Source organism: Haliotis rubra, unplaced genomic scaffold (assembly GCF_003918875.1).
Source record: "Haliotis rubra isolate DU_JTF1 unplaced genomic scaffold, ASM391887v1 Scf19, whole genome shotgun sequence".
NCBI lineage: Eukaryota > Metazoa > Mollusca > Gastropoda > Lepetellida > Haliotidae > Haliotis > Haliotis rubra.
Window position 1 is genome coordinate 1,327,440 of NW_025765891.1, and position 21,022 is coordinate 1,348,461.

At 40.3% G+C, this 21,022-nt stretch overlaps 2 protein-coding genes across 3 annotated transcripts in view; one reads left to right on the forward strand and one right to left on the reverse strand.

The window, feature by feature from the left end:
- LOC124274343 (nuclear pore complex protein Nup107-like) overlaps positions 1–9,688 on the reverse strand; it is a 26,134-nt gene extending 16,446 nt beyond the window's left edge. Inside the window, 7 exon segments of the mRNA XM_046709706.1 lie at positions 145–301; positions 2,828–2,897; positions 6,735–6,806; positions 7,109–7,188; positions 7,760–7,852; positions 8,863–8,971; positions 9,564–9,688. Coding sequence (XP_046565662.1) covers positions 145–301; positions 2,828–2,897; positions 6,735–6,806; positions 7,109–7,188; positions 7,760–7,852; positions 8,863–8,971; positions 9,564–9,587 — 605 coding nt within the window. The 5' untranslated portion in view covers positions 9,588–9,688.
- LOC124274344 (BRCA2 and CDKN1A-interacting protein-like) lies at positions 9,651–19,264 on the forward strand. 2 transcript variants are annotated; one of them, XM_046709707.1, is made up of 8 exons: positions 9,651–9,694; positions 9,895–10,044; positions 14,070–14,144; positions 14,650–14,730; positions 15,850–15,942; positions 17,387–17,571; positions 18,084–18,240; positions 19,075–19,264. In XM_046709707.1, the coding sequence occupies exons 1-8, from the start codon at positions 9,668–9,670 to the stop codon at positions 19,243–19,245; spliced, it is 939 nt and encodes a 312-aa protein (XP_046565663.1). In that variant the 5' UTR covers positions 9,651–9,667; the 3' UTR covers positions 19,246–19,264. The 2 variants fall into 2 exon arrangements, with proteins under 2 accessions (XP_046565663.1, XP_046565664.1); XM_046709708.1 differs by having other exon boundaries at positions 15,853–15,942.
- Positions 19,265–21,022: the final 1,758 nt, after the last annotated feature.

The window sequence follows — 21,022 nt, forward strand, 5'->3', positions numbered from 1 at the left end:
CAGGTAGAACATTCCTGTTTAACATGAATCACATCCATGAACACGCTCAACATGTATGTGTGGTGTGTGGTATTGAAGGTGATATATCATATTCACCAAATCTAATCATAAACGAAACAGTTCAATAATCCTAGCATGACCAACCTGTCTTGTTGCTTGGATGCCCTGATTACAAGTTTTCTAAGGATGGTGACCTGGTCGGAGCAAACGTTCTCATAGTCCAGCAGAAGGTCAAGGACACTGTTCTGACCCGAGTTATGTTTCATGCACTGCTCAAAGTCCCGATAGAGTCCTGCAGAAGCTGCAATGACAACATTGATCTGAATGGGGAGAGAGTCTAACACAGTGATACGCAAGTGGAATTTATTGAAGCTTTGAACAGTATTCCAGTTACATCACTGCATGGCTGGCATCTTAAGTAGAAGCAAAGCTCAAAGTGATGCAGGTCTCAGATGTTCACCACTGGTGAACCACGCGTGCAGGAGTATGGTGCTGACTAATCGAATCCACAATCACAGGTTCCTGGAGTGCCCAGGGGACACAACTCTGCTCAATCAAGAGTGATGTCTTATTGACAGGACCATGGGCAATGAGGTTGCTACAGCATGCCTATATAGATGAAACATAGCACTAATTTTGAAGCAATTCTGGGCAGAAAGGTGAGTTTAGTTTTACAGTATTCGTAGTCAGCGTACAAATAGGAATTCAGTGGGATATGTCAGAGTTTTATCTACTGAACTACCCTGCCATAACCAAAATACTAATGCTAATTATGACCTGACTGAAACAAGAGTCATCAGAAGATGACATATCCCCCTGCCCCTACATATTTGAAAGAACAAATCATCTGACAGTTACTTAAAGTCCAGCTTGATTTTTGTTAGACTAAGTCCAAATCGTTTCCATGGAAATCATGAGTAATGTAAATGCCAAAAATCTGTAAATAGCAAAAGGCACAATTTCAAAATTTGCCTAATATATCTGCCAAGTTCTGTTGAAAGATACTGAACTCTTTTCAAGTTGAGCTCCGGAAACGAAGCCCGCCCCTCACTTTTGGGACTAAGTCCGAATCGTTTCCATGGAAACCAGGAAAAATAAAAATGCCAAAAATCTGCAAATAGCGAAAGGCACCACTTAAGGTTCTGTTTGATATATCTACCAAGTTTTGTTGAAAAATATTGAACGGTTCTTGAATTACGTTCCGGAAACGAAGCCCACCCCTCCCTTTTGGTGCTATGTCTGAATCGTTTCCATGGAAACCGAGAAAATAATAAATCATAAAAATCTGCAAATAGCAAAAGGCACCATTCTGGCATCTGTCTCATATATATCTGCCACGTTTTGCTGAGAGATATTAAGAAGTTTTCGAGCTGTGCTCCAGAAACGAAGCCCACCCCTCCCTTTTGGGACTAAGTCCGAATTATTTCCATGGAAACCGGGAAATATAAAAATGCCAAAAATCTGTAAATAGCAAAAGGTACCACTTAAGGTTCTGTGTGATATATCTACCAAGTTTTATTGAAAAATATTGAACGGTTTTGGAGTTGTGCTCCGGAAACGAATCCCACTCACCCTTGAAGACTAAGTCCAAAAGGTTTCCATGGAAACCGAGAAAAATAAAAATGACAAAAATCTGTAAATAGCAAAAGGCACTACCTTAGGTTCTGTTTGATATATCTACTAATTTTTGTTGAAAAATATTGAACGGTTTTTGAGTTATGCTCCGGAAACAAAATGATAACGGACGGACGGACGAGGCATCAACTATATATATCCCCAGTCATTACATGATGGGGGATAAAACAAGAGTCATCAGAAGATGACATATCCCCGGACCCCACATCTTTGAAAGAACAAATCATCTGACAGTTACTTAAAGTAAATCGTTTCCATGGAAATCATGAAAAACATAAATGACAAAAATCTGCAAATAGCAAAAGGCACCACTTCAAGATCTGCCTAACATATCTGCCAAGTTTTACTGAAAGATGCTAAGAAGTTTTTGAGCTGTGCTCCGGAAATGAAACCTACCCCTCCCTTTTGAGACTAAGTCCAAATCGTTTCCATGGAAACCGAGAAAAATAAAAATGCCAAAAAGATGTAAAGATTAAAAGGCATCACTTTGGGATCTGCCTAACATATCTGCCAAGTTTTGCTGAAAGATATTAAGAAGTTTTTGCGTTGTGCTCTGGAAACAAAACCCACCCCTCCCTTTTGAGACTAAGTCCGAATCGTTTCATGGAAACCAAGAAAAATACAAATGCCAAAAATCTGTAAAGAACAAAAGGCACCACTTTGGGATCTGCCTAACATATCTGCCAAGTTCTGTAGAAAGATATTGAACGGTTTTCAAATTGTGCTCCGGAAACGAAACCCACCCGTCCTTTTTGAGACTAAGTCCGAATTGTTTCCATGGAAACCGAGAAAAATAAAAATGACAAAAATATGTAAATAGTAAAAGGCACCACCTTAGGTTCTGTTTGATATATCTATCTATCAATTTTTGTTGAAATATATCGAACGGTCTTGGAGGTATGCTCCGGAAACAAAATGATATAGACAAGGCGATGACTATATCCCCCTGCATTACATGCCGGGGGGATAAAAAGGGATCAGGGTTGGGTCCAACAAATGATCTTGCAGTTATAACTGTCTACAATAAACAGTGGGATATATGCTCATGTGAAAGATAGATCAATTCATGCAGCTCTGGTGGTTAAGTTTAATCAATTGGGGAAAAGAGAGAAACTGAGAAACTGAGCAACTGAGCAACTGAGCCCTGTCATACTGAGGTTGAGTAAGAAGATAAAGGGAGGTAATCCCCTACCTGCCATGCCGGGATCATCCTCCAAGAGCAGTGCCAGATTGGTGCTGGTTACCTCCTCTGTCATGTCAAACTGTAGAAACAAGGAATACAATTAAAGGTGAGGTGAGGGTGTGGTGTGGTGAGGGAATGGTGAGGTGAGGTGAGGGAGTACTGTGGTGAGGTGATGGAGTGGTGAGGTGAGGTGAGGGAGTACTGTGGTGAGGTGGAGTAGTGAGGTGAGGTAAGGTATGGTGAGGTGAGGATGTGAGGTGAGGTGTGGGTGAGGGGGTGGGAAAGTGTGGGTGAGGGTGTGGGGAGGTGAGGGTGTGGTGTGGTGAGGTGGTGGAGAGGTGAGATGAGGAGGTGTGTGAGGGTGTGGAGGTGAGGTGTGTGGTGAGGTGGGTGGTGTGGTGAGGGGTGTGGGTGAGGGTGTGGGGAGGTGAGGGTGTGGTGAGGGTGAGGGTGTGGCATGGTGAAGAGAGGTGAGGGGTGTGGTGTGGTGAGGGTGAGGGGTGTGGAGAGGTGAGATGAAGGTGTGGAGAGGTGTGGGTGAGGGTGTGGTGAGGTGAGGTGGATGTGGTGAGGTGTGTGTGTGTGTGTGGTGAGGATGTGAGGTGAGGTGTGGGTGAGGTGAGGGTGTGGCATGGTGAAGAGAAGTGGTGGGGTGTGGTGTGGTGAGGTGAGGTGAGGTGAGGTGAAGACATGGAGAGGTGTGGGTGGGTGGTGGAAAAGTGTGGGTGAGGGTGTGGGGAGGGTGTGGGTGTGGAGGGTGTGGGTGTGGGGAGGTGAGGTGAAGCTGTGGGGGGAGGTATGGGTGAGGGTGTGGGGAGGTGTGGGGAGGTGTGGGTGAGGTTGTGGGGAGGTGTGGGTGAGGGTGAGGGAGGTGTGGGTGTGGGGAGGTGTGGGTGAGGGTGTGGGGGAGGTGTGGGTGAGGCTGTGGGGAGGTGGTGTGGAGAGGTGTGGGTGAGGGTGTGGAGAGGTGTGGGTGAGGGTGTGGAGAGGTGTGGTTGAGGGTGTGGGGAGGTGAGGTGAGGGTGTGTGAAGAGGTGTGGGTGAGGGTGTGAAGAGGTGTGGGTGAGGGTGTGGCGAGGTGAGAGTGTGGCAAGGTGAGGTGAGGGTGTGGTGTGGTGAGGTGAGGTGAGATGGAATTTAATGTTGTGTTCAAGGTTCTAGCCCTTACACAGCAGTATACATGCACACATCTGTATTTGTGTGTATGGCAGCTTGTATTAGTTCTGTCTAATGCTGATATGTAGTGGAAGTCCACTGAGATACTCTGCATCAGTTTAACATGGATACCCCATGGATTGGCTCCAAGCTGATCAATCCTCAACAACTTCTACCTTGACCTCAATGCTCAGCAAGCCGCAGGATGACAAGTACCACATATATCATCTTTTACAACAACTTGAACTGCTTGTTATTATAGGATATTTATATAGAGCACATATCCACACAACTAGTACATGCTCATGGCGCTGGTATTTTTCCCCTTGGTTATTGGATATCAGTCTCAACGGCACATCATATTATCAATCTCAACTCCCTGGGGATCATACAACTCTTGCATCCACAAGGCGCACCAAGTTATTGCATCTTTCCCATCCTTACAAGGTACGATGTCCATTCACAGCTGGGTGGACATGCTACTATTGCGATGTGTAGGGCTACTATTGCGATAGAACTATTGCGAGGTCTATTGCATGCTACTATTATGCGATGTCGATAGACTATTGCATGCTACTATTGCGATGTCGATAGTCTATTGCAAGCTACTATTGCGATGTCGATAGTCTATTGCATGCTACTATTATTGCATGCTACGATGTCGATAGTCTATTGCAAGCTACTATTGCATGCTACTATAGTCTATTGCAAGCGATACTGCTACTATTGCGATGTCGATAGTCTATTGCAAGCTACTATTGCGATGCGATGCAAGCTACTATTGATAGTCTATTGCAAGCTACTATTGCGATGTCGATAGTCTATTGCAAGCTACTATTGCGATGTCGATAGCCTATTGCAAGCTACTATTGCGATGTCGATAGTCTATTGCGATAACTATTGCGATAGTTCAGACAAAATTCATCTTTCAGATAAATTGCCATTTTCTACCAACTCCGTTCACATTAAACAACTTAAACCATAAAATGTGTTCAGTTGTTTATTCCTTACAACTTTCAGGTCAGTATTGGTCAAGTTGTCATGATGACTTCTTCATGAACATGACTTAGTATTAAAACATTTCACAACAAGCCAACACATTCACACAGGATTTTATACTATTTAGTACAAAACTGTGGTTTGCAGACTCTTTGATTCCCACAATTTTGTATGTAAAAGAACAAAAAGAAAGAAAGAAAAGAATAAATACTGGCTCTGTGTCTCTGTCACATTTTTGACAAATGGTCACCTTTCAGTTTCAATAGAAAACACTTACTGTGTGTAAAGGTTGAACATGAAACAATTCACAGGTAGATATGTTTTAGTTTTAACAACATGAGGATGTCAACAGACTCAATTGATTTGAAGAAGACAATAATCTTTTGTCACTGTGAAAGTATCAAGAAATCTCACAAATAAACCTGTCAGCAGGTAACTTGGTGCCTCAAGTTGAAAGATAGGTTAACATAATTGGCAAATGGCAATATTTCACATTAACTCTGATTTTACTCAAATAGTGTGATGAAGGCAGATAATAGTTCATTTTTTATCTTGGTTTCCAACTTTCCAATTCTTCTTTAGAAACAAGAGTCTGTCCACATGTGCAGATTTAATAGTCTGCTAGTCCATCCATCAGTTGTGAGTGAAACATTCTCAGCACAGGAAAGGTCATTCCTGACCTCAGTCTCATACAACATGAGCAAGGCAGAATCTGAGAAATACTGTCGCGAGGGGATTGTGTAACGTGGTTCCAAAACTCTCAACGTGTTCCTAAACCCATCATTTTGGACAACACTGAAAGGCCGCAAATCTTTCACAATAAATTCAAGAATGGCTGCCGAAATGTCTCTTGCTCGTTTTGACGACGAAAGTAGAGTAATGTCATTTAGCACTGTCAGGGTTGTTTGTCTCTTAGGCCTACGCTTGGTTGGGGCCAGCACATCAAGACCGTGCCTCCGACGCACATGATTAGTCAAATTGGTTGTATTTCCACAATACTTCAATATCAGCTTACACTTCCGACATGCAACTCGCTTCTTGTCCACTTTATCTGTTTTTACAAATCCAAAGTGTTCCCATACAGTTGACTTAGCTGACGTATTGTTTACGATTTCAAAATTTGCAAAATCCCCGCTGTCTGCTTGAGCTGACAATTTGGTAAGGGGGGTAACTCTACACCCCCCATATATCACTGCAAAATGCTGTCGCTTACAGCAAATAGAGATTAATCCCAATCGGGGGTAGGACTGTAGGACAGAACATGTTTTCAAGTTACCGTTATTTATAAAACAAATTGAAGCGATAGCATTGATAGTTGATGCAATTATCGATGCATTGGATCGTCATTTCATACACCTATCAATAAAGTACAATCGGGGGCTCACAATCGCGATCAATCGATAGTTCGATGCATCGTTACACCCTTAGTGGACTGGGACACATAGTCACAGTACTTTGTCCCAGTTTACTGCACATTGTTGTACCCGCAACTAGGTGTTTGCATGTATTCATGTGGCAACCATCTGGTCATTTACCAACGGATTTGTGGGTTCTTTAAGTGCACAGGTTGTGTACTGTACACTAGGGGTTGTGACAACACTGAAAGAGTCTGCACACAAAGTTAACTCAAGGTTTTTACATCTGGTCACAGGTGGGGTCGATCCCGACACCTCAAGCTCGCTGGATCACTAGCTTGGCACCATAGACAGCTTGCCCACCATGCTTAAACATGTTGAAGAAGGAATATAGAAGATAACCTCACCATATCTGCACCCAGTTTTGTTGGTGTTGGTCGAATCATTGACAGTGATGAATTAAAGGAATCCTGGCCCATCTGTCAAAAAGTATTTACATCATCAACATGGCAATATCCACTCCCAGTCAGTTTATTATCTTGACACTTATACAATCGAAACAAACAAAAACCGAACTATAGTTTGAAAACTAATTCAACGAAATGCAGAAAAATGTGACACATCTTGGTCCTTATATCTTCAACATGAATATACCACACATATTCTGTGGTCCTTAAAACCTCAAGCTAGATGCACCAAAACATATTCCATGGATCATAAAACTTCAAGTTAATTTTTATTCAAATAAGAGAGCTCTGCCTAGTCTAACAAAAGCACTCACCTGACCACCTTTCCTTGGTGTTGGTGTGAACACATGGGACACATCGTACTTCTCGGAGGTGGACACATGTGTCGGGGTGTCTACAAACAGAAACAGTGGGTTTGGTTTTACGCAGCTATGAACAGTATTTGTAGCAGTTATATCATGTCAGCTCAGAGGTGGGAGGCAAGTAATGTAGGTCTGCGCTTTGTGAACCTAAACACAAGGTGATAAACCTAAAATGATTATCCTGATAATATAGGGAAATGTTGCTATTCAAAACCAGTATCATGTTTCAGGCATGTCAATTGCAGTGTCAATGCACAGCGAGTTGTAGCATCACAGATGACTGGGACATAATGTGCCCCCACAATCAGAAACAAAAACTCACACAGGGTATAAATTTGCACTGAGACATAAGTCAATAACAACATAACATATGGAATTTCTACTTATAAATCACACCAAACATTGTAACATGTATTAACAGCGAAGTCTTTCGGCAGCCACTTCATTACTGCAAAGTCATACATTCAGTTGAGTGTCAGAAAATGTAAAAGTTTATCGTTACCATGATCATTATATACGTAAATACGGAATTTTAACAAATTAAACTCTGGTGAAGTGTTACACCTCACACCACTGCGTTAGTCATTCCCACCTCAAACTTACATGTGCTGTACTTGAGAAGCGTGTTGCGAGGTGTGCGAGGACCACGTGCTGTGCTGGATGTTGCTCCTACTGCCTCATCTAACATGTGTATAGCTGATGGCAACTAAGGAAAATGTTTCATTTTGTTTCATAATAAATACAAGAGTCATCAGAAGATGACAAATCCCACCGGCTCCAATAAATTTGAAAGAACAAAGCATTTGAGAGTTACTTAAAGTCCAACTTGATTTTTGGGGACTAAGTCCAAAACGTTTCCATGGAAACCAAGACAAACAAAAATGACAAAAACCTGCAAATAGCAAAAGGCACCACTTTAGCTTATGTTTGATATATCTACCAAGTCTTGAAGAAAGATATTGAACGGTTTTCGAGTTGTGCTCCAGAAACAAAGGACACCCCTCCCTTTTGAGACTAAGTTCAAATCGTTTCCATGGAAACCAAGAAAAATAAAAATGACAAAAATCAGTAACTTCTTTGATGGGCATTTTAGAAGTTGAGTTGATGAAGAATAATGAAATTTATTATGGATATACAACTTTATTCTGTGGAGGCGACGTTTCGACATAGGTTCTAATGTCGTTGTCAAGCAAGTGATACATGAGTAACAAATTGAGAGAATATATCCAGGAGTTGTTGTTACAGTAGATAGGGAATGAGTTGTTTATACAATAGATGAGGTTGATGTACAACGTTTGTATGAGAGATTGAGTAAATTGATAGGAAACCAGTAGGGTGACATACAAGGACTGAATTAGAGCTTATACAACTGATAGGAAGCCAGGTGGATGTATATACAATGGATGGGGTTAATGTACATAGTTGGAATGAAACAGGTAATGTACACAAGAAATATTATTGATTACTTTATCAAGTGATGTAAGAAAATATTGTGATATTTGTATGCAAGTGTGACAAGTTTGGACCAATTGTGGAAAAACACAAATTGACTCCTATTAGAAATGTATGAGGGAGCAGCATGAAGGGTGACTTGATACTGATATATATATTTTTTTTTTTTTGTTCGTTTCTTTATAACTAAGCTAACTAAAGGTCAATTTTATCCTCAGCCTGAATCATCTTGCAAAAACTGCAACCAAGGATACACTTTTGTAGGTTGATCCCAGCACTGCGACGGCGGAACATATTACTCTTTTCATCTGGCCTGGATTCTGGCAGGTCAGAATCCAACATTGCCTCAAATGAGGATTCACCCTGTGAATTAAAAAATAAATTTTCATCTTCAAACCAATAAAATTTCAGAAAATATATTAACCTTAGCAGATTGGGAAATAACTCTTAATCAATGCACAAGCTACCATCATTATCATCGGATCATAGATTTTGGACATCAATTTTCGGATGGCAGTGCTTACTTGAACTACAACAAGGAGTGTTGAGTAACACAAACATTGTAGATTCTTGAATGATGGCTTGTGTTTAGGATAAAGTCAACTTTTGGATATTGATTAAATGTTTCATTGTCGATCATGTGGGTAGAATTTTAGAAAGATAACAACGAATGTTTCTTAAGTGTCCAAAAATTCACAATATTTTATATTGACTCAGTATTTAGACACTAATAACATCTATTATCAGCTGATTTGAACTTGAATAATTTCAAGTAACACTACTTTCATGACATGATCTTTGACAGATATAAGAGGGCGTTTGAGAGACAAACATCTTCAAAGATTATGGTGAATGAATTTTCAAGTGTGATCACCGCTTTGGACTAAAACTAGAGCCAACATGATCGAAGGCGTATCACCATGAGAATTACACTACACTAAAAGGTAAAATGTACCCTATTGTAAAAACCGGGGTCCATCCTTTCCACCGCTGGCGGATATCAGGACAAACTTGAAGATATCTAGTTTTTTCAAGTCGTCAGATTCGCGCTTTCATTTCATGCCTGCTACATTAAAAGGACTTCCGGTAAGGTTCTTACAAAAGACGAATGGGTATCTTTTGAATGATTAATATTTAAATGTACTCCCACCAATCCAGATTATATAGATATCAATGGAAAATAATTGGTATATTATATTGCTTAATTAAAGTGTTTTATTGGTATGAATGGTTGTATTTCTCCTGAATGAAATTTAGTATACCCGATGTTCAATTCTACTTTTTAGATTGATCGTAAAATCAAGATGGCGTCCTCCAAGAAGAAACGTGTTAATGAGAGTCTGGCAGCTCGTGATGAAGATGTGGAGGCTGGAGAAGATGAAGTAGACGATGACGACCTAGAATCTGATGAAGAGGATGATGAATTTATAGATCAAGTACATATGCTCATTTTCACCGGAATTAACGATAATGTCATTGCATAATTAGACGGTATTTTCAGGCAATATTTCATTTGCATTTGCAATCGTTTCAAGTATGAATCAGGTGTGCACTTAGGCATGGAGAACTTGGTATGAGCTTCAGACAAGGCCACGATAATTTATGTAGCTACATCCGACGACTGAATTTTGTATGTCACCATGAATGTACACCCACACGAGTGAACCCTTTCAGCCTTTGCAAGCGGTAATGAACACAGGATTGGACAAATGTGCTAATTATTCTAACTATTCACAAGATGTATTTGTTGCCAGAGACAGAGCAGTAAAACCAAACACAGATGATATTTGTGAAAACAAATGACTGAAACTTCAGTTTATTTGTCAATAATGTTGCTACTGGGGATGTCACAATATGACTTGCTACTGGGGATGTCACAATATGCCTAACTCCAGATGCATATGTTGATGTCACAGCTACCATGCCAAGAAAACACAACAACTTGCTGTAGGGTGCGAATCCATTTATTCTTTAGACCACAGGAAGAAACAGAAGAAGGCCTACCTTTAGAATAGCACCACAAACTTTAAAAATACGTCATAATACCCTTTTACTTAATGTCATGTGATTTTGTTCGATAGCACGTTCTCGAAACAATGCCCTATGACGCCTGCATGGCAACACGGTTGTCTGGCTCAGCGAGTGCGTATAAGCTCCGCTCACTGGTGTTTCATCTCTACGAGCTATGTCATTGCATAAGCCCAGCGATGTTGAGAGTTTCCAATAGTTGTATACCGGCGGATGCGCAATATTTTGCAAGCACCAGTTTGAAATACTTTTCTTTTTTCACTAATACGCTCATATTTATTTGTATTACGGGGTGCTGATGTGTTATGTTTTGTGTATTTTGTATTTTTTAAATTTACATATATATTTTTGTCATTCAGTAATTTGCACCATTACATAGAAAAGTGTTTTATTAGTATTTTATTTTTCGAAGCGGTAATAATGCATTACATTAGACACGTCAGTCATGTTTGTGCCGGTTCGGTCAATGCATTCTATTTATTAGGATTAATTCAAGGGGTTAGGGCTAGGTTTAGGGTTTGGTTTAGGGTTGGAGTTGGGGACCTAATCCAATATAGTAGGTACATGTCCGGTGGTTCGGTCTATACATTCTATTTATTAGGATTATTTCAAGGGGTTAGGGTTTAGGGCTGAGGGTTAGGGTTAGGGACCTAATCCAATGTAGTAGGTACATGTCCGGTGTAATACGTGAGTACCATTTGTTGTTTTTCCTTTTGCATTTTAATACTTTTTTTCACACAAAAACCGGAAACCAAAACGTCGAAAGTACACTATGAAATGATTTGATGTAGAAATTTTGGGCTAATGGAAATTGGCCTGGAATTTGCACTCAAGCCTCTTTCACATGCAACATTTGTTCAGTAATGATTCGAAGGCTAACTCACCCTCGTGCCATCACTACACATGCTCATGTCTCCCTCGTTCCTTAGTGCGATCCACATTATCCTTACAGTGTTCCCTACATCACTTTTCTGTCACAAAATCACCGATTTATATAAAAGCGCGTCATTCATGAACGCACCGTGAAATCTACGTCTGACGCCTGACGTCAACAACCCTTTTCAGTTTTTAAACACATTATCTTGTAGATTACGGAATGGGACGAGTGTGCCAAATGGCATCTGGTCCATTCGGCAATTGTCCGTAGATTCAGATCACGAGACACCAAGTCTACCCATAACCTTCGTAATTGTCCGTGACCTATTCGACTCTTTCCGTTCATTTCTGTGACATCACAGGAATGACTTGATAAATTTGCACATTGTGCAACAGTGTGGATGTAGCTCAGTCGGTTAGCTGTCGAGCTAACAATCCAAAGGTCGCGGGTTTGCGTTCGACGGGTTCCCACAAACTGGCTGCTTGTCTTAATGACACGTGACCTACGGCAGAGATCGTCCTCACGAGAAGTTGTGGTGCTGTATTCTAAAAGTGCTCCCAGAAGAATACCCTGTAAACATTTCATTTATATATATTAATATCACAGTGTGTTGGTTTGTTGTTTTTTGTTTTGTTTTTATCACAAGGGTATTATCACAGATTCATTTGTAACAATTGATTAACAGAAAAGGGAGACAACTGAAGCACATATAAATCATGGTCACATTGAGTGAGATGCACATCACATTGAACAGAAATAAATACATTAATAACAAATATTTTTCCTTTTCAGTTAGTTCACAAATATAACCATACTGAGTATGAAATAGGAACATATGCATATTGGTTACATTTTCCAAAGGAAAATGAAATATTTACACGTTTACATTATATTCAAAATTTGCTCACCCGTCTATAAGACGAAGCTACTCCTAGACATCTGCTCGATGCATGACGGGTGACTAGATGCTAATACAATAAAGTGAAAACAAATTTAACATGAATCACAATGAACCCATCACTAGCACAGAAGTGAATATCATATTCTCAACAGTCACCACTGCAGCGTGCAAGACATAGGCACGACACCTATCCAAGAAACATTATGTGAAAATATGTTTTATAATAGCAATCCAATTGGGGCATACAAACTTTACAACCTATCACGGATTAGCACAACATATTTACATATTCAAACTGCCAACATTAATTAATATTTTAATAGACGTTTTTAGTGTAGAACTTTATTTTATATGCATTACTGAGATATTATAACCTAAAACTTTAGAAACCATTTTACAACCAAATATAACTAACCTGGTGACTCCTCTGACTCGACCTCACATTATCAGCTCTCAGAATGCAATGAAAATCACAAGACACCACGAGGTATGATCATGTTGAAGCAGACGATCCAATCAACCAATCAAAATCATCCGTGTTATAACAAAGATTCCCATAAACATGAAATGCACGTGAAATGCATATTCATTAACCTTGCCTACTCAGGACAAGCACAAATAATACTGTTGGCCACAAAACTGTATAACACCACCAAGAAATGTTTTTATATGATTTTTTATTTATTGACATTTTAAATAAAACAAAATTTAAAATACAAAGTGAAACATCACTGCTACATTGACATCATGAATATCATACATGTTGCAATGCTTAATTGTACCAGTTTTGTATATTTCATAGGGCATAAAAACCTTTAAAAGTCTTTTTACTTTCTGAATGTCTGCTCTCATTGCAATCAGTACTTTTGTAGATTAAAATGGAGAGTAAACACGCTGTCCGAAAAAGGACTTGAACAGAATTTGTGTCTTGAAACTATGTACTATTTGGTAATTAAGATACAGCATAAATTACTACTGATGAAATTAATCACTATAATGTAGGCAGTCACTAATTTTGCTTTCAAAGTCATTCTGTTGCTATTTATAATGGTCTGTGTGGAAGACAGTACAGAATTAAGATATGAATCGACAGGATTAATAATATTAATATGTGAATTGATACAGTAAGTGACAATCACTTATCGTCAGAGAATATTATTGCTGCATCAATGTATTGGCAATTCATGATATCGTTGGTTACTAATATTAGCTAGTTTTGTCCCTTTTACCATGTGTTCTACACTGTTGTTATTGATACTAATTGTTCACTTGTAAAGTACATACCCCTTTACACAATGCATGCTTGAAACAGTGGTCGATGGGTCAGTGTGTGCTTGATTTACATTCCCAGCTCCCTTGGGAATATGAGTCACGTTACCATCTCATCCTACCTGGTACCCATCCACCCATTTTCTGTTCAAGAATCTCCAGTGCACGAGAAAATGCTTGATGTGCCTTTACAACTTGTGTATGGCAAGAAGAAAACTTTGGATTACGAATATGAGACAGTAAAGAATCCCTGCTTAATTAAGCATATCAACTACAAAATCATAGGTTTGTCAGTCCAAACACTTAACTTGCTGTGAAATATTCATAATGAAGTGGAGTTAGATATGAAAAGTTATATTTGATGGATATTCTGTTTGCCTTCACAGGAGGTTCAAGTGGAGTTTGAGGCTCGGATGCCAATTGATTCAGATTTTCATGGCATAAAAACTTTACTCCAACAGGTATGTCAAGATTGTCAGGGTTTTGCTCTGTTGAAAATATTGTGATCATGCAGACATATATTTGAATCTCTAACAGTGTGTGATGGCGGGGTAGCCTAGTGGCTAAAGTGTTTGCTTGTGACACCAAAGACTTGGGTTTGATTCCCCACATGGGTACAATGTGTGAAGCCCATTTCTGGTGTACCTCACTGTCAAATTGCTTGAATATTGCTAAAAGCGGTGTAAAAATAAAAACTCACTCATGTTAAGGAGTGTGATTTCTTAAAAGTGTTGTTGCCTTTGATCATGTTGTTCATTCAACACATTTAATATCATAACAAATCTGTCGTTTAAGATTACAACTTACAAATATTATGACATACATGTTTATCATATTAGTACAACACTATACAACATGTACTGCATGTATATTAATTATTTGGTTTTAACGTATTTGTTTCAGAGCCTACCATGTAAACTATGTGTGTGAAGTAATGTGTTCACAACTTTTTCTGTTTATGTGCAGTTGTTCCTCAAAGCCAACATCAACCTCTCTGAGTTGACTGACACAATCATCGGCCAGAACTATGTTGGCAGTGTCATCAAGGTGACGTAGAACCGTGGTTTAATGTTGTACAATAGTATCAATGATTTTATCTTGAAATAAACAACCAATCAACATGCCAGTCTTAACATTAGGGGTGGGGTTTGGCCTAGTGGTTAAAGCGTTTGCTTGTCATGCCGAAGACCCGGGTTCGATTCCCCACATGGATATAATATGTGAAGCCCATTTCTGGTGTCCCTCGCCGTGATGTTGCTGAAATATTGCTAAAAGCGGCGTAAAACTAAACGTCACTCACTCACTTCTTAACAATAGTTTGGCATGGGTCTAGAATTGATATAGCAGCTTCAGTTGAGGGAGACTTTGATATATTTCAGTCAAAGGATTTTACTCCTGAACAGAATGAACTGGAAAATATGTTGAGGGGAGAGAAATCAAAATACTGACATTTGTTTGTCACTTTGATTGATTTCGCTACTAGGTCGGACTCACCTCACCTCACCATTACTAGGTCGGACCGCCTCCGTGGTGTAGTGGTTCACCTCACCTCACTGCTACTAGGCCTAGCGTACCCGTCACAATGTCAGTTACAAACCAGCCTCAGTGCCAAGTTGGCAATATCAATGACATGCTGACCAGTCCCATTCCAGTTGATGCTAAATCCAATATTAGACACTGACCAACATCCCAAATGCATGCCCTGGATACTCTAGTTTAAATGAAACAACAATGTTCACAACTGTCAGATTTATTCAGTGAGAATTTGTAGCAAATGTAGAAATTGTAGCAACTGAGACCTGTTCAAACACAACTATACTATGAGGTCTACCATCATCGAAATTTTACTTTTGAGAGGTCTTGGGCAAGCTTACAAGAGTGAATTTCAATGTCTGAATTACATCCGCTCTATATACCAGCAGTATGTTTGTTGCCTATGGCTTGTCTTTATGCCTCTGCGTGATATTGCTGGAATATTGCTAAAACTAAACTCACTCACTCACTCACTTTATGCCTCTTATGTGTGTAGTGCTGCTGTGAATTTTGAAGGCTGACACACAAACAGTGTAAGTAGCAAGAATTGCATAGCAACCTTGTCAAGTGGTAGTGAAAGCATGAATGTTACAAATGTTGTTGACTCAATGACTGACAGCCTGCTTGTTTCACCAGTGCGATGCCCCGGAGGAAGAGGATGAAGAAGAGGACGATGATGATCCTGTCTTTGGTATATTCACTGTCGTCAACCTCACAGACAAGAAGGTCAGATTTGGGCTTTATTTTGTCTTTTTATCTCACCTCACACTGACATGCTAGCACTAAATATACTAAATCAATGTTGTTGGAGTTGAAATGAATTGATGTTTAAAGGGTAGTAAGGGGAGTAACCTAATATGTTTGAGTTGTACGCTGATAGGTTTGCTAAGTCAGTGAATCTTAAGACATATATTCCAGAGGTGTTTAATCAGGACCTGTATCCCAGACCTGTATTTCCCACCTGTATTGTGCACCGTACTCCGGACCTGTATTCTGCAGTCACATCCCAAGACCTGTATTTCTCACCTGTATCCCAGACTTGTATTCTGTATTCCAGACTTGTATTCTCTCCCAGACCTGTATCCCAGACCTGTATTTTTCTGGTATCCCAAACCTGTATTCCGCACCTGTACTTGTATCCAGACCTGTATTCCCAGACCTGTATTCAGACCTGTATTCCAGACCTGTATCCCAGACCTGTATCCCAGACCTGTATTCTAGTATCCCATATTTCAAGACCTGTATCCCAGACCTAGATCCACCTGTATCCCAGACCTGTATCCCAAACCTGTATTCTGCACCTGTATCCCAGACCTGTATTCATTCTGTATTCCTCGTGACCTTGTATTCCACACCTGTATCCCAGACCTGTATTCCACACTACCTGTATCCTAGACCTGTACCTGTAGCCCGGACCTGTATTCCACTTGTATCCCAGACCTGTATTCTGCACTTGTATCCCAGACCTGTATTCCACACCTGTATCCACTTGTATCCCAGACCTGTATTCCACACTTGTATCCCAGACCTGTATTCCACACCTGTATCCCAGACCTGTATTCCACACTTGTATCCCAGACCTGTATTCCACACTTGTATCCCAGACCTGTATTCCACACTTGTATCCCAGACCTGTATTCCACACTTGTATCCCAGACCTGTATTCCACACTTGTATCCCAGACCTGTATTCCACACTTGTATCCCAGACCTGTATTCCACACTTGTATTCCACACTTGTATCCCAGACCTGTATTCACCTGTATCCCAGACCTGTACTTGTATCCCAGACCTGTATTCTGGACTTGTATCCCAGACACTTGTATCCTGTAGACTTGTATCCCAGACCTGCACTTGTATCCCAGACCTGTTATTCTTCACTTGTATCCCAGACCTGTATTTTGGACATGTATCCAAGATGTGCAATGGGATCTGTAATGTGCACCTGTATACCAAACATCTATTTTGGACATGTATTATGGATCTGTATTCCGACATGTATCAATGAATGTTGGTACTTTAAATTGGCTGTCTGTCATATGCAAAAATATTTTTGATCAATATGGAACCATACACAATAGATTGTAGGTTGATTCAATGACGATGTAGTTGTGTTGTCACCTGGTGATGTGTTGCCAAGCTGGTAATTAAGTATGTATTTGTGTCCCCAGGACCGGGAGAGTATCCAACAGATCACAGGCATGTTGTCGGAAAAGTGTCAGACAGCAGGTCAGGTAGACATGTCCAAGTTCTCCCTTCTACTGAACGATCCAGACAGCCATCTTGGATTGCTTATAAGTGAGCGTTTCATCAACATACCTCCACAGATTGCTGTACCATCATTCGAGTCCCTCAAGTAGGTGCTTTTATAGCTGGATCGTTGCTCATTATGAAAACATGTTCACTTACATTTTGTTATAATTAGATGACAAAGAACATTTTAAACTTGATTACCATACTCATGAATGTCAGATTTTGATAAGATGAGACCAAGACTATTATTTTCAATGTACCGAGCTGACATCTAAGGTACATTTGTTTTATATCTAACTTGTATTGCGAACTGTTTGAATTACATTTGCAACATCCCAACCACAATTTTGTATCTTAAGTTTATGACGCAAATACTATTCTCTTGATACATATTTTTTTTCTGAATAATATAGATCTAAGGGAGGTAACTCTCAGTGTGTTTTCTGTCAATTGCTGATATATATATGTAAATGCTGGAATTCTGTCCTCTTGGAATTTTTGCCCAACTTTATGCAATACATTTTTACAAAGTTACAAAGCTTTACACATTCTCTCTTATTGTGACATTTTTGTTTTCTATTTTTCTATTTATATGTTATCCACAATACATTACAGGAAGGACCTCCAGAAAGCCATTAACAAGAAGATGAACTTCAAATTTGCCAACTTCCTGATGATCAGCAAGACATATCAGATGAAAGTTCCAGGACAGAAATCTGGTGCCAGTGATGAACTGCTCTTCAGCAACTCCGAGGAAGAGCTTATATATGAGGTACTGGGTTGTAGCAGTGCATTACTAACCCTTATAAGTTTCAAGGAAGTGGTTTAGGTATGGGTGGTCTGGGGTGGTGAAATAGCTTAGTGGTCAAAGTGTTTGCTTATCACGCTGAAGACCCGGGTTCCATTCCCCAAATGGGTACATTGTGTGAAGCCCATTTCAGGTGTCCCCCGTGATATCGCTGTAATATTGCTAAAAGCGGCATAAAACCGCTCGCTCACTCACTCACTCACTCACTCACTCACTCACTCGCTCACTCACTATAACGCTGTAATATTGCTAAAAGCGGCATAAAACTGCTCTCGCTCACTCACTCACTCATTGTGAGGCTGTAATAAACAACTAATGGGTTTAGGGGTCATCAATTTCCCCCGGATGAGATCCAGGACCAGCTGACATGCCTTGACATAAATACTGATGAAAGTGACATTAAATGAACACCCTCAGTGATCAACTGACTGACTGAGTTTGGTTTTACGCCGCTTTTAGCAATATTCCAGCTACATCACGGCGGGGGAACACCAGAAATGGGCTTCACACATTGTACCCATGTGGGGATTCGAACCCGGGTCTTCGGCGTGGCGAGCCAACGCTTTAACCACTAGGCTACCCCACCACCCCCTCAGTGATCAAACAGACATAGTATTCATACACTCATTTAACATGAATCATGCCAGAAGGGCTGTATAGTACCGATATTGCTCGATATGTTTATATCAGGAACATGGTATAGATGATGTAATTCATTATTGGGTGTGTACATTTTAGATTGATGAACGTTTTGGCAATGTTTGTCCAGAGATCTGTCATGTCATGTATATCCACCAGGTTTGCGACTCACATTTCACATACTCCGTGGCCAGTGAGCGGGACTCGGTAGTCAGCGGACAGTGGGACGAAGAGGATGATATGGAGGCTCTACGTACAGTAATGACTTTCTCAGCAGATAAACTCGACCTGATAATCGACAGACTAAAGACAGAGTTGTCAAACACTTGAATAAACTCTTGAAATGTGATGGATGTTGTGATTGTGTCTGTTGTGGGTCGAAGGTCTGTGTCTCCAATAAACCAGGCTAGCTATTCTCAAAACTTCTTAAGCCCTACGAACTTCTTAATCCCTATGAACTTCTTAAGCCCATTCTTAACACATTGGCTACGATCAAAGTTAAGAATTCTTAGGGCTATGAACGTTTCGAGAATAAGTGCCCAGGGCCCCATTTCACAAAATGGTCGCGCAGCACAAAGACTGTTGCACGTCTGTTAAAGTATGTGTAGCACTTCAATGGCTTGTTAAACTGGGTCCCTGGAGTATTGATAGGTTTTTAGTTTCCTTATTGTTGCTATGCAACTTAATTTTGGTGCAAAAGTATAAGCATAGTACAATTTCATATCAAAGTCTGGTTTAAATGCAGCCCCGAAGACAAACACTATTCTTTCATATTACTAATGTCCATCTGTTACTGAATGATACATTAACTGTGGTCATATGAAAGAATCAGGATTTTCTTAACTTCTTTGGAGTAGCATATATATACAGTGGAAGCCCTCTAACCCAGCAGCCCTCCAATCCGGCATGCTCTCAATATCGGCACTAGAATTTGGTCCCCACAGAAGTTAGTTAATTTATGATCATGTACATGCCCTCTAATCCAGCATCAGTCTAATTCCGTATTTCGGCAGAAGAAAGACCGCCCAATTGACTGTTTGTACAGTAATTAACACTCTCTAAACCAGCATCCGGTATCTCTGCTCTCCTGTTGATTGGCTGAACGTGTATTAACAACACAGTGGATTACCATCAGCATTAAGCTCATTGATGTTGTCTGATAAAAGGAGTATGGATAAGGATTAGGCCTAAGTAGGTGAGGTAAATTGGTGAGTGACGTGTCACTTGTATTATAAATAAATTGTCGTGTGAATGAAAACAGTAAATTTGACAAAATTAACACACTGACGCATGATTGGTTGTTGACTGCCCGCAGTAAAAATATGGCCATTTCTGGCCCTATTTTTTAAAGAGAAAGCTATTCAGTTTGCTTCAGAATTAAATGTCAACGAGTTTAAGGCATCAGATGGTTGGCTGGCACGTTGGAAGAGACGATACGACATCAAACAGTTCAAAGCGGCACACGAAAGATCATTCTCAGGTTCAAAAGGGAAAGGTTCTCTAACCCAGCATGCCCTCTATACCCGGCATTTTTGCCATTGTACCCATGTGGGGATTGAACCGGGTCTTGATGGCGAGCCAGCGCTTTAACCACTAGGCTACCCCACCACCCCCTCAGTGATCAAACAGACATAGTATTCATACACTCATTTAACATGAATCATGCCAGAAGGGCTGTATAGTACCGATATTGCTCAATATGTTTATATCAGGAACATGGTATAGATGATGTAATTCATTATTGGGTGTGTACATTTTAGATTGATGAGCGTTTTGGCAATGTTTGTCCAGAGATCTGTCATGTCATGCATATATCCACCAGGTTTTGCGACTCACATTTCACATACTCCGTGTGGCCAGTGGCGGGGACTCGGTAGTCAGCGGACAGTGGGCCGAAGAGGATGATATGGAGGCTCGACGTGCAGTAATGACTTTCTCAGCAGATAAGCTTCGACACGATAATCGACGAGACTAAGAGACAGAGTTGTCAAACACTTGAATAAACTCTTGAAATGTGATGGATGTTGTGATTGTGTGTCTGTTATTGGGGTAGAAGGTCTGTGTCTCCAATAAACCAGGCTAGCTATTCTCAAAACTTCTTAAGCCC